The 13,506-nt window shown below is 42.1% G+C and overlaps 1 protein-coding gene across 2 annotated transcripts in view; it reads right to left on the bottom strand.

The window, feature by feature from the left end:
- syne1a (spectrin repeat containing, nuclear envelope 1a) overlaps positions 1-6,177 on the bottom strand; it is a 121,093-nt gene extending 114,916 nt beyond the window's left edge. Inside the window, exons 1-2 of one of the 2 annotated variants that reach the window (XM_073492906.1) lie at positions 6,033-6,177; positions 3,645-3,706 (exon numbers count right to left, since the gene is read on the bottom strand). In XM_073492906.1, the coding sequence (XP_073349007.1) occupies positions 3,645-3,706; positions 6,033-6,177 (207 nt within the window). The remainder of the gene's footprint in view (positions 1-3,644; positions 3,707-6,032) is intronic. The other variant, XM_073492907.1, reaches the window with a different exon arrangement.
- Positions 6,178-13,506: the final 7,329 nt, after the last annotated feature.

Raw genomic sequence — 13,506 nt, 5'->3', positions numbered from 1 at the left:
AGGATTTGTCAAAATGGAAACTTGGGGTCTGCTCACTGAATTCTGCCGCCTTGTCACTCCAGTGCAGTGCAGGGTACAACTATGAAGGCTGATACTTGAGAACCAAAATTAAACCATTCTAAGCAAAATTCCCAGAGACACAATATCCTCCAAGATGTGAGGTCTAAACAACATCACCCTCTATTTAAATGGAAGAAACAACCTGCAAAAAGTACTGCCCTGCTTCTCTCTTACAGTTTGGTCTATAACTGGTGACTTAATCTGGTGAACTGCACCGAGTAATGAGAGTCATTAATCTTCTGTATAAATTACCGGCTCCAGTACGTCCTCTCATAGAAACTCTTTGTCAGAGCTCATAAGACTTCTTTTGTTGTACCTGTGGAGTGGAAAAGTAAGGGGGAGGGGAGTGATAGTGAAAGGAAGCCCTCATGCCATGTCTCAACTCACCTAACGATTAATCACATACCTTTAGGCACTGAATTAAAGACCTGTGATAACTGGAGTGGCCTAATCATCTGCATAGCCAAGGGCATGATCTATCCTTCTGAGAGCAAAGCTAAACCAACTGTTAAAGCTTCTCCCTTCTCTCTTTATCCTCCTGTCTGTCTCTCTCACACTTTTTTTTGTCTAATGTGTCTCTTAAAATGGTTCTTTGTAGAGTATTTATAGATGTGAGACGAGCCCATAAGATGCCATTTTATCTCTCCTAGTCTACAGAATAACATCCTCAAGAAGTGCACCTCATTATTATAACAGATCCTCCGCACCAGCTGAATTGACTTTTACCCCTTGATCATCACAGAGCTCTCTGAACATTTACCGAGCTGCAATAAGCACCAAGACATTTTTGAAGACAAATATAGGCCAATCAGTGTCACCATGGCAACGTCAGGCATCAGGTGAAAGGGTAAGCAGTTTCATGATGGGCGAGGAGGAGAACAAGTAATTTGATCAACTAGGTGGAAAGAGATAAGCATGGGAAACAAATACCGTTATCTCTTTGGATGGAACTGTGATAGCATCACTAATCTATTGATTAGCTGAATCGTTTCATTAAAGTGAATTTAAATGGAATTTAAATGAAATGTAGTGAAATTTCCAGGACCATTGTAAAGTGAGTTTATTGGTGTGTTTGTTGTAAAAATCAAGCTTCAGTTTCCGGACTAGACACCAGTAATGCATCTTAAGTTTACTTAAAACATGATCGGGTAACGTCCTTATTTGCTTTCTTGCTAAGAGTTAGATGAGAAGATCGATGCCATTCTCACGTCTGTATGTTAAATATGTAGTTGGAACTAGCAGGCGGTTAGCTTAGTTTATCATAAACACTTGACACAGCCTGGCTCAGTTCAAGAATAACAGAATCCGCCTACCGGCAGTTTTATAGGGCAGTGTACGGATGACTTATTTTTGTAGGCAGTACCTGGAAGTTAGCATCGCCCTGGTTTCCTCAGCGAAAAGCTTCAGGATTTTTTAATTGGTTTTTGGATTATTGTCGAAAATAAGCTATGTGGTTAATACAAGTTTATGATATGCACACGTTTTGTTCAGTAAAATAATCTTCACAGATGAACGCATTGATGCATTAATTAAATTGCTAGAAGTATAAAGCCAATGTTAGGCTATAAGCAGACTTCAAAAAAAGTGTCTTACTACAGATCTACTTTACACTATTTCTGTAAACTGATCAATCTACAACTTTAAAAGTTAAAATGAGATTAGTTTGCTACTTAAATTGGCATTTAAAGACAGACTAGTGAGTAGATGAGTCTCCATGTGTGGCATGATGACTCTGAATGTCCCTGACAACTTCTGTAGTCTCATTCAGCCACTTGTTAGCAACCGCCATTTTTGAGACACACAGGCTTTATAATTGTAGGAAATTGTAGGACATTTAATGAAGTATTTTATGTCGTAGAACATAACGTGTAAATATCTTATGCTTGTAGTAACCACGGACCTTATTTCAGGCATTTAACCGAAAACCAATTAAAAAAACTCATAGACTTTGAGAAGAGGTAACCAGAAGTGCAAAAATGATAACCAATTTCCAGGTTTTAGGACTCATTACTACACCACTCCATGTGCTGGACTATTTTTTGCTGTGGAGCAGTTGCCAGGCAACCAGTGGAGACTTTAATAAACAATTATAAGAAACTTATAAGGTTTTTGTTAAGTCTAAAGACAGTTTCACAGTTTATTTTATGTGCTTATAAATGTTTTAAAATCTAAAAATAAACATGTTTATGATACCATTATTAAAACATATAGTTTTAATAACACAAAATAATATTAATACGCAGCTTATAAGGACTTATACGGGCATTATTACTCATGAACTAATACTTATTACAAGAACTTTAATATGAAGTATGTTGTATGTTTTTACACTTTTTGTGTGGATTAAATAAACTGTAATGTGTTGATTGGTACGAATTAGAGGGCTTCCCACCTACTGTTTTCAGTCTTTATGCTAAGATAAGCAGCTGGATCCATCTACATATTTACTATGCAGATGTGAGAATGGTAATAATCCTATCATCTAACTCTCATGACAGCATATAAGTGCTTTGTAATTCATACTTCTTGGGATCCCTCGAATGGTATCCCCTGAATCCCCATCATCTTTCCTAAATCGCTCAACCCCAGAATTTTCAACGACCATAAAATAGCAAAAGGGCCACGGCTCTACTCTGTTGCCTCAAAATGACTTAATAAATAAACTATGTGCTTACCGTAAACGTCATCAAAAATTCAAGGCATTTAGGTATTGGGGCTGTGTGTAATTTTCTGCTGGCACGGTCATGAGACGTGATATTTAATATTACGTCAAGGTTTATTCCCCCAAGAGTGCTTTTCAAATGAATTTTCTGCTCCACGTCACCGTGGTTCAAGGCCTCCACAGCTGTCGTAATCAAATAGGAATCCTTGAGAGAAGCGTCACAGATTGAAATAACACTTAATTGGGTTGCGCTGTGCCATATTTGCCTTGTCCACCCAATCCTGACACACTGTTCAAGCACTAATGGGTTAAATTGAGGAGCTTAATGCACTATAATGCAATAATTACATTCATGCAATGGCCCCTCAGCATGCAGCTGCATCAAATGTAATTGTTTAATATAAGTTACAGATATGTGGTGTTCAAGCTCATTGGGAGGGCAAATAAAGGGCAGTCTTATGAAAAACTCTTATCCAGAAAAATCTAAATTGGTCCATTTTAGATAGAAAGCTTATAGGTTACTAAGACTTAAATTACTGACAGTAGCTTCCAGTAAAAGAGATATTCAGTGTATTAAATGCTGCAATGTGAAACTGATAATTAGAGGCAGAGTAAATCCTTGCTACAAGCTATATGAGATTGGAGGAATAAAAAGGAATGTGAAAGGCATGCAAGAAAGAATGACTGTGTGTGTGGTCTTAGCTGGCGCAGTCAGTCCCATGACCAGCTCCACAGTGTGTTTTGCAAATGGAGAAAATATCAGAGAGAGCACAGTGGATAAAGTATGGAAGAGCAAAGGCAATGAAAGTGGAAAAGCACTGAGATTGAGAAGTTTTCAATGCACAAACAGCAGCACCAGTGTTTGTGTAAAGGGACAACACAATGCTGGCAGTAGCAGTGGGAATGAACCAGACTCTCTTACCTTAGCCAAGTGGGAATTGATCCATTTTGTGAATGTCCTTTTCTGCACTGCCTCCTGCTCATCTGTAAATCAGAGCCCAGAGCGTCACTATCAGTCACATGCAATAATAAACAAAGCAGGGATTAAAACACAATCTTCTCATTGTCTATTGTTTGGAGAGTTGATTCGGTTTGCAGAGCTGGATGGTGACTGTAATTAACTTTGATATTATTACTTTCTGTCTAATGTGTCTAAACACAGTCGCATCAAATCCTACCTTATACTGATGTAGTAAGAAAAGGCATTTGACATTTAAAGACGGCATTTTCACAAGCTGGACTCCTCTAAGGTTGGACAGGAAAATCCTGCTCTCAAAGATGCCCTTTAAATGATAGAAGGGCAGTGGTTCTTCCTATGTGACGATGTGCATCTGCCATGATCTATAAGAGGGTTTTATTCATTTCTGACTACAGTTCAAGAATCCAATCTGTTGCAACAATACTGTACTCTGCAATAATAAAGCTAACCTTCACCTAATTGTACAGATTTACCTACATATGGGGAAGGGCATTGTTTGTGGTGGCTACAGCGATAAAGCCCATTTAGCAAAGGCACAATCAATAGCATAGATGTCTGCTGACGATGTCCCCTAAAAAGCCACTTAACTTAAATGAGGACAAGACATATATCAAGCCTTGTCTTGCACATGTGCACGAGCAAACATACAAAACATATACACACTTGCACACACAGGAGAACAAAGTATAGAGCCATGTTCTTTTCGAAACAACCAATGCATTTCTTCTGTAATATAGCCATCATAATTCCCTTCTGATAGCAGAATTCATTGTTTATTTGCAGCCTATGCAATAACAATTGGGACTTCTGCAAGGGCTACATCTGTTCATGTGCAATTGTCCCACACATCCCATTATAATGTATAGAAAACAGATCTATAGTCTACCTGGGATACTTAGGATCCAATCATGTACAGTGACTGGCACATGTGACAGCGTTTTTTTCTGTCCCGTCTGCGGCACAGGGTAATATGTCTGAGATTAGCACGTTATCAGTGAGAGAGGACGTCTGACACAGTGCTTTCCTCCACCTTAATGAAAAATGCTGACGGTTTGATTATACTCAAGTTGGTTAGTGTGTCACTAGGTACTGTGGGCAGATGCGAACAGTGAGGGGTGTGTGTGCGCATCAGAGTGGTGGGGAGGGAGTTGTTCATACATAATGCAGATACATTCACGCATAGTCATACGTGCCACTGAGCAGGTCCCCTGTTCTATGAATTAATCTTATGATTGGGTCCAGGAGTAATCAAATATTGATGGGCGGTAATATTGGATGAGAATGAGAAAAATTTAGCCCCTCGCATCCAAGAGCAGAAGCACGTGCGATGGAGACCATGTCTGCACGAGCGCGGTGCCAGCCTCTCAGTCTCAGGGACGAGGTGACTTTGAACTATGCGCACACACAATCTCACTTAAGCACACACACACATTCACATTCTTTCAATATCACAAAGGGAAACAGCCGCAACTAAGCCTCGCAGCAGCGTTTTAACACACTTGATTACCTTCCCGGCTAGTGTTGGCCTGTATCGTCATTGGTCTCATTTGCAGCATCTGAGTTCACACTTTTACCCCCCACAGTTAAGATGACCTTAATGAAATATCATTAAAATCTAGTTGATCAGGTCAAAAAAGGGGGGAAATACATTTACAAACTCACTGCAAAGAAATCGTAAAGCAACGATTCTGACTGAATCTCTGTTTAGCTCATTTCCCCATAGGATAGATTGCTACTGTGACAGGAAACAAACCTAAAGAAACATTATGGTAATGTCTATTCCAATCTTATCTCATCTATCAGACAGTGAGACAGTCAGACAGACAGCTGAATGCATGACATCCAAATACAGAGAAGCAGACAGGCGAACCGCCACAGGGTCAAACAGAGAGATAAGAAATCAAACATCCTGACAGTCTGCCTGCTGTGCTGTGACACATGCAGTGCACTGGTACTTGTCTGCTGGGCTTGCTTGTTTCACCTGCTGTAGGCTCTAGAGCTCAGCGACCTCCACGCACACAGACAGACTGACAAACACGTACTCTGCCAAAGTGGCAACGCCCCCTTCAAATGTCTGCCCATTCTGCTTAACACACACCGCAGCACAACCCTAAAAAAAATCTTCCCTGCAGGAAACACTTTGTAAGGACATTACACTGCTCACATACAATAGGCACATACAGTCCATACTGCAGTGCCACCCTTAAATCACACACACAGCACACTCTACAAAACGTGCAAAATATACACACACCATGTTCTTGCCTTCTTTTTCTCACACTATCTATGTCAGTACGAGACATGTATTCACCCACACACTGTCCCACTTACCGCGGAGGTAGTGGTAGAACCCCGTCACCAGGTTGAGGGATGTGTTCTTTTTCGGGGAGCCTTCACCCCCTGCTCGTCGTGCCATCTTGTACCTGAGACTACGCCTCGATTCCCGCCTGTTTTCATGAGTGCGTTGAGAGGACATTCACGGCGACCTCTGGGAGAGGCTACACTTGCCCTTGCTCCTGCCCTTGCTGCCTCTCCCCCTTTTTTGGGGAGGTGTCTTTAAAGAGCTCCCCGGAGCACTGGACCTCCCGAGATGACAGCGGTGAAACTGTTGCTCTGAGGAAACGCAGATAGGAAGGCTTCACCCTCCTGTTCTCCTCTCGCTTTTTAACGTCTTGCTGTCCTGTCTGTCCTGTCCTGCTGTTACGGGCTGCAGAGTCAGTAAGACTCAGTGTTTTTCCTGCCTGTTAAGCAGCTTGGGAGTGTGATGTGAGTGTACGCGTGATGCAAAGACTGCTTGTGTGTGTGTGTGTGTAAGTGTGTGTGTGTGTGTGTGTGTGTGTGAATGAGAGCCGCGCAGTGCCGGCTTGCCTCAGCATCAATCTGTCTTGCTTAGTCCCTTTCTCTCCCTCTCTCTCTCTCTCTTTCCCTCTCCAACTCGGTCTTTCCCTCCCACGTTCTCTCTCTCTCTCTTAATTTCTCACCGTAGGGCTGCGGGAACACTCCACTTCCCTCCACTGGCCAGCCAATAAGAGTGCGTGGGAATGAGTGATGTCATAGCAGCCCCGTCCTGATGTGGAGAGGGAGAATTGAGCAGTGGTGGGTGGGTTGAAGGGGACCGTTTAGCAGGTTGGGAGGGGAGGAAGTAGGAGCTCTACTCTGACAGCATCTCACACACACACATATACAAATCCTCAAACGCAGCGTCGGGACAGACGTGCAGGAATTCCCTATGTGTTGCTGGTACTCTAACACCTCTCCTCTCTCTCTCATCCACACAAATAGCATGCGGTGCTCTGAGCCTTGCAGCTTTCTACTGTATAGAGCCTGCAGGGGAGCAGACTATCACTGACAGTGGTCCTGTCTGATCTGCTACTGTATGCTCTTCAAAAGGGATCCGCTTTCATCTCAACCACAGTCACATACAGTACATCTGTCTGTTTGTTTTCTCCAGGGGAATGAGCACTGACTGAATAGAGCAGAATACAAAAGAGGTGAATGCAATATCTGAGGTTAGGTTTGGTATACATGGTAAGTCGAGAGTTTAAAGTGCGTATAGGCAATAAAGGTTAAGTGGAGAACAAAGGAAACAATGTGAAGTGTGTTTTACCTTAATTCAATCTGAATGTGTGATCTGTATTGCAGTAGAAATTGTGCGACTGAAAAGCAATAAACACTGCAAACAATGGTTGTATTGTTCTTCCATTAATTCTACTGTGAATTCAGCATCTAAAGAGACACTCTCCAACTGCAAGGGCTACAACAGCTGATACAAGGAACTGGATCAGAAGCAGCACTGTGTTACGGAGCCAAAATTACTCCAACCTCCTCTAGTGCTGCAGGAAAATTATAGCAGAAAATACTTGTGTGGCGTAGTGCAGTATGATAACCTCTTCTCCTTTTCACTGTCTGATTTGTATCTCTGTTTCTGTCTGACCTATGCTCTCTCTTATTCAGCCTGTCTGTTTTCCTCATATTTTGTCCCTCATATTCTCTAACCCACACACACAGACACATACACAAGCTCTGGCAATATTAAAAGCACTGGGCTCTTCTTTGAAACCATATTCAGAGAGTTTCCTGGAAAGCAATATTAATGCCGAATAGCCTGGTGGGTCTTATATCAGCCTTAAAGATGAAAGGACCATTCATCATTTGTGTGATTTTCTCTTTTGTTCTTTGGGTCCCCCCATAAGGGATTTTAATTATGAAAGTCATCAATAACCAATGGCAGCTGTCATCCGCTATCTGTCTGCTGATAATCACACTGCTGACACTCCTCCATTTAACAGCCCTGAAACTGGTCGCTGTAGAGCCACAGTGAGCCTTTTCCACTGACCTGTTTTTGAAACAAGTGTCCTCTATACATTTCTGTATAAACAGCATGATTTTTGTGTATGTGCCTGAGTGTGGGTATGTGTGTACAGGTATTATAGACAGACTGAGAGTTCAAAGAAATATTCCTGCACTCCTGTTTTTCATATTTACATATACATTGCCTTTACTGGCGCACTCCAGACTATGAAAACAGAATTTTACGCCAGTGGAAAGCAGAATCCAGTGGGACACAGCACAAACCCAACTCAATAATAACACTGCAAGAAAATCCTTTGGCCAAAACTACAGCGGGACAGAAATCTATTGTTCTTTACGTACTGCTGTTTTTGCAGCCCACACAATATCAATGATGTAAATAATGGAACAGACTATATTGACTGATGAGCTGATTCACAATTTGTTTCTATTTAAATCAACTTGTCTACCAAGTTGAAGGTGTTGTCTAATAAATTATTCCAGGGGAGCTACACTTCAATTCAGAAGTGTGAAGGAGCTATCCAAGGTGCTGAAGCCATCCAAGAGGATCATTTTAAGGCTGACAATGATTTTGGTTTAATACAGAAACTCTGGAAGGAAGCAACAGATAATGAAGACCAATTATAGCCATGCTGCAAGATCAAATAGCCTATTAAAACACAATATATCTGTTTTATGTTGGCATATTTCAGAGAATTATTTCAGTTTACGGCCGTAAAGCAGACAGTGAGAAGGCTGAACTTCCCTGGAGAGCAAAACTGTTTAGAAAAACAACCCCAGGACAAAATCAAAACAAGATGGTGAGGATTCATGGGACTTATTAGACATCACCATGGGAGCTGATGGAAGAGAGCAGGTGCGCACACTTGCACACACAAACACACACACCACGATAAGGAGACAAGAAATTTCACGTCTAGCTGTATGTGCAAGAATACACCGACAGACTCCTTTAGGCTGCAGACCTCAAGAGTGTTCCAGTCTTTCCAAGAGAGAAATGGGGAGAGGGGGGTTGGAGGGTTAAAACAGACTGAACCTCAGCTGGTCTGGATCCCTAATGGAGCCCCTGGCAGCCCTACAAAACACCAGATCCTTCTCTGAGGTTGAGAAGGTTGGACGTGGGTCAGCGCCCGGCGCTCACACAGGTATGTCTGCGGGGTACGAGGCTTCCTGAGGAGAGGAGGAACAGCCTCTTTTCAGCCATTAAAGGAAAAACAAACGGCCTCCTGGAGGGTGGAATAACGCTGCTTCTGCTCGCATTGTAATCTATTCACCCCAAGGATATTTGCTTTCTGAGCAGCCGAGACTTCTTACGCAGCCTCATGAGGAGTTTGCAGAGACACAGCGCCACCTAGTGAATAAGTAAAGCTTAAGTGTGTGATGTTCTCTTTGTAAGAGTGTTTGAAGAAGAGAAAAGGACAATACAGGACAGGACAGGACATGTGGGGACAAGGAAAAATGAACAAGCTCAGCATAAGCTCGGCTTTTATATTGCAGCCTCCCTGATGACCCTGCTCTGCACTTGAGCATCTCTGATCTCTCTTAATCTATTAATGACTCCACAACTCACCAGCAGTGATTATGCTCGGTCAGATATGGACAGGCACTGGGCACGTACTGTACAAGGTTACACATTCTGCTGGCAAGTATTAATTTAGTAATGCATTCATTCAATTATATCACCTTAATATTAATCAAGCTGGTGGACATTTAAATTCAAAGAACAGCACCATACCGTGGGAGTATGTATAGCTCTAGTGAGAGTCACAATGGCAATGTTGCTACAGAGGAGCCTTTTAGATTTCTCTTGCCATAGCGCATTTTCTTCTGCAGCACAATGTTAATGGAACATGCCTGTTAAAGCTATCATGCTCTAAATGGAAGGCTTTGTTGTGTACTAGAGAGGTCCCCCGTAATTGCTCCATACTGCACAAACACATTCACAAGCACACACCGAACACATGCACACACACACATTCATAATCCACCACACTGACACACAAAGTGATTTAACAGGTTTTGGCGGCTTTTCTGCCCCTCTTCTCCTCCCAATAGCTTCTTTATCCACTTCCTGATTTCAGCTCTTCTCTTTCACCCCAACAATTCCTAATTTAAAAAACCCTTCTCTGCACTTCCGCCGGAGTACTTTAGCCCTAACACTCAATAACACCCTCTATCACACCCTCCAGCACCTCCACTCAGCCCTCACGTGCCCATTCAGCTCTCTCCATTCGCCATCCCACTTCATTTACAGCACATTTTTACCAGTCCCAACATAAGTGCAGAGACGGAAGTCCAAATGCCAGCCCATTAGCATAGCTAATTACATTTCAGTAATAATGACACCACATTAAAGAGAGTGAGAAGGGGGGAACAAGTCAAAGTGATTATCAAAACAACCCCTTTCCTCTTTCAAGTACCATCACTCCCTTTTCAGCAGCAGATGTGCAGAGACGGCAACAAAAATGTCCAAATATCACAGTGTTCATTAAAGCCAGGCCACTGATACAGTAATTTGAGCAATTTAGGCACCTGCACTACTGACACACACACACACACACACATGCACACAAAAGAATGGTAGCAGATGAGCATGCCGATGAATTTTTTTAAAAAAAGTAAAACAAATGGAAAATTTTGTATTAAAAATCTTGTTCTGGTAAGTTTTAAAAAATAGATTTGAGAAACAAACAAATTTGAGAAACCATCATCACCTCAGATTAAAAATATAGTAATTTCAATTAATTATATGGTTAATTTCTGATAAGAGTGCTGCAGAAAATCAAACACTATCTTGTGGTCTTACGCCCTGTTGGATTTGAGCTACAATCTTCTTCCTCCTTTTCAAGGGCTCCTTTATCAGGTAAATACATCTAGCTGAATAAAACCCCACTTTAACACCATAGACAAACAGACCAAACATGCAGCTAATACAATGCATCTATTCCACTGCAAGCACCGGGGGTCATATCAGTGGCACTAAGAGCATTAGAAGGACTCAATTTGGCTTTGAAAAAACATTTAGCTTGATATTTCTCTGCTGCTCTCTCTATGAATGTGATGATTTCATGTGTGTGTGTTTGTGCCTGTGTGATGCTTCGAGTGTGTGTGTGGGAGTGCAGGAGGGGGTCAGACAGTCTAAGCTCTTTATCCAGGTTCAGTGGCCCGCCGCACATTACAGGGACGAGTAAAGCTAAAGGACTGGCGTCAGCACACTAAATAAATCACTGTGGCCAGAGCAGTAAATTCAGTTTAAGTCTCGTCTTTGCTGTGAAATAAAAACACTGACTGGAACGCAGCCAGATTCATCTACAAAATCCTGTCGCACACAAGCACTTGAGTGTATTTAAGCTTATCCAGCTGTGGCTATTTTCTGTCTCACTGAGAGTGAATTTAAACCAATTCTTTTTGTAAACAGCAGATGTATGCCTTTTGTTTTACTCTGACTACAACCACCTGCCCAGTGAGAAATGCCAGTCTGTAAAGGCATTATTCATTTCCTTCAAATTTCCTAAACATCCCCTGAATGCTCCCCTTTTCTCACTGAACACTGTTGAATTATTAAAAAGCAGGATAACAGGGTTTGTTATGTCAGGTGGTAGGTTGTGTTTGTGTCTGGAGCAGGAAGCCTCAGAGTGAAAAGGGGCCCAAGGGGAGAGATGTCAGCATGCAACACAACAGGAAATAACATTTCATAGATACAGCAATTCCATTGCTGTGTTTTCCATCAAAGGTAAATGATAAGGGATGATGCATCCCCTCCCTCCAGGAACAGGAGGACATGGTAATTGAATCCAGGATGAGTAAACAGTGACACTACAGAAGAGAAAGTGCTGGATGTTGCACAGATATGTGAAAAGTAAGTTGGATTTATAAACAGGATATTAAAATGAGTTTAAATGGTTCAGACGAGTTCAGGTGTACTTTGAATGTCAGTGCTCTTTTCTGTGAAAAGACAGATTATTAAAAAAATATCTACCGCTGTGCTTAACCCAACCCATCTGGTGCTCCAAGCAGATTAAAATAAAAACTGGGAATTACTTATTTCACTACTAAGTCTCAGGTATGCTGAAATCACCACATTAACAGGCCAGCTGACCTCTTAAGAGGTCAAGGCACCACAATGTGACCTCTATTTAAAAACCGCCGAGTGCTAAATGGACCGCCAGAGGCAGAGTTTTCAACTGTCCAATCACATTGTGACAGGTGAAAAAAAGGGACAGAGGTGTCTGTGGGTGAAAGATAAGAGCATGCATGAGACTCAAAAGTATTACAGACAGAGGCTGAATGTGTCCTGGGGTCAGGAGCTCAGGTGTCAGGATTTTATCTGTGGGGACATTGTTCTGTACGTCCATCAAAACTATCTGATGCCTCAATCTGACAGACCGAATCAGAGATGTTATAGAAATGCTGAAGGAACTGTATCATGGAATCAGTGAGGCCCAAAGCTGTAATTTGCACCAGATTGAATGTAATGGTACATACTGGGTCAACAGCACCTCATATGGCAAGGTCCTGTAAAATGCTCCTTTTATTACACCTGTAAAGACTCTTTGTACCTTCAGTTTCACTAAATTCTGCTTGTTTTGCGTTACATTTGAAGCAATCTGCCTTGTGAAGTTTAACTTAATCAACAGACATCCAACTTGGCAGGTGTAGTGCCAAGAAGAGACTGCTTGCCGAAAAACGACTGCCCCCGACGGGAACGCGCATCAGTTCAGAGGAAGTGGGCGTAGGTCTACTACGGGTCAGCTGGCAGACGCAGCACCGAGAGAAATGTTTTTTTTACTGTGCAGTCCTGTAGCCCAAGTGAAGAGGCTACGGAAAAAGAACGGCGCAGATAAAAAAAAGTAACCTGATGTTTCCATAATGTAGGCTAGTTGTCAACAATTGATGAGGGTAGATGCTTTACCTTGCCACTTTTATTGTTGTTGTTGTTGTTGTTATCGTTGTTGCAATGTGATTTTACACCGCTTTGATCTATAAATAAAGTCATAATTCAATATCTCTGTTTCAGTAATTTTATAACGAGGATTAGGAAATCAATGCAGAAAAGAATGCAGGAGTGTTTAAACGTCACATTAGATATCCAGAGTTACAGGGTGCAGTCACTTTTCGGCAGGCCCTGCCGAAAAGTGACTGCACCCTGTAACTCTGGATTGGGAGGGGTTACATTCTCTGTCTTTTCAGCATTAATAGTAGAGGAAACCAGGTGCATGTACAGTGAATTTGGTCAATATCACTCCTTGCAATCCAGAGTTACAGGGTGCAGTCACTTTTCGGCAGGGCCTGCCAAAAAGTGACTGCAACCTGTAACTCATTACAGGGTGCAGGGTACTTTACAGGGTACTTTTCGGCAAGGAGTGAGTGATATTGACCAAATTCACTGTACATGCATCTGGTTTCCTCTACTATTAATGCTAAAAAGACAGAGAATGTAACCCCTCCCAATCCAGAGTTACAGGGTGCAGTCACTTTTCGGCAGGCCCTGCCG

This window comes from Pagrus major, chromosome 22, assembly GCF_040436345.1.
Source record: "Pagrus major chromosome 22, Pma_NU_1.0".
NCBI classification, from domain to species: Eukaryota; Metazoa; Chordata; class Actinopteri; order Spariformes; family Sparidae; genus Pagrus; species Pagrus major.
Note: the sequence above shows the minus strand (reverse complement) of the source record. Positions and strands in the feature narration are given on the sequence as shown.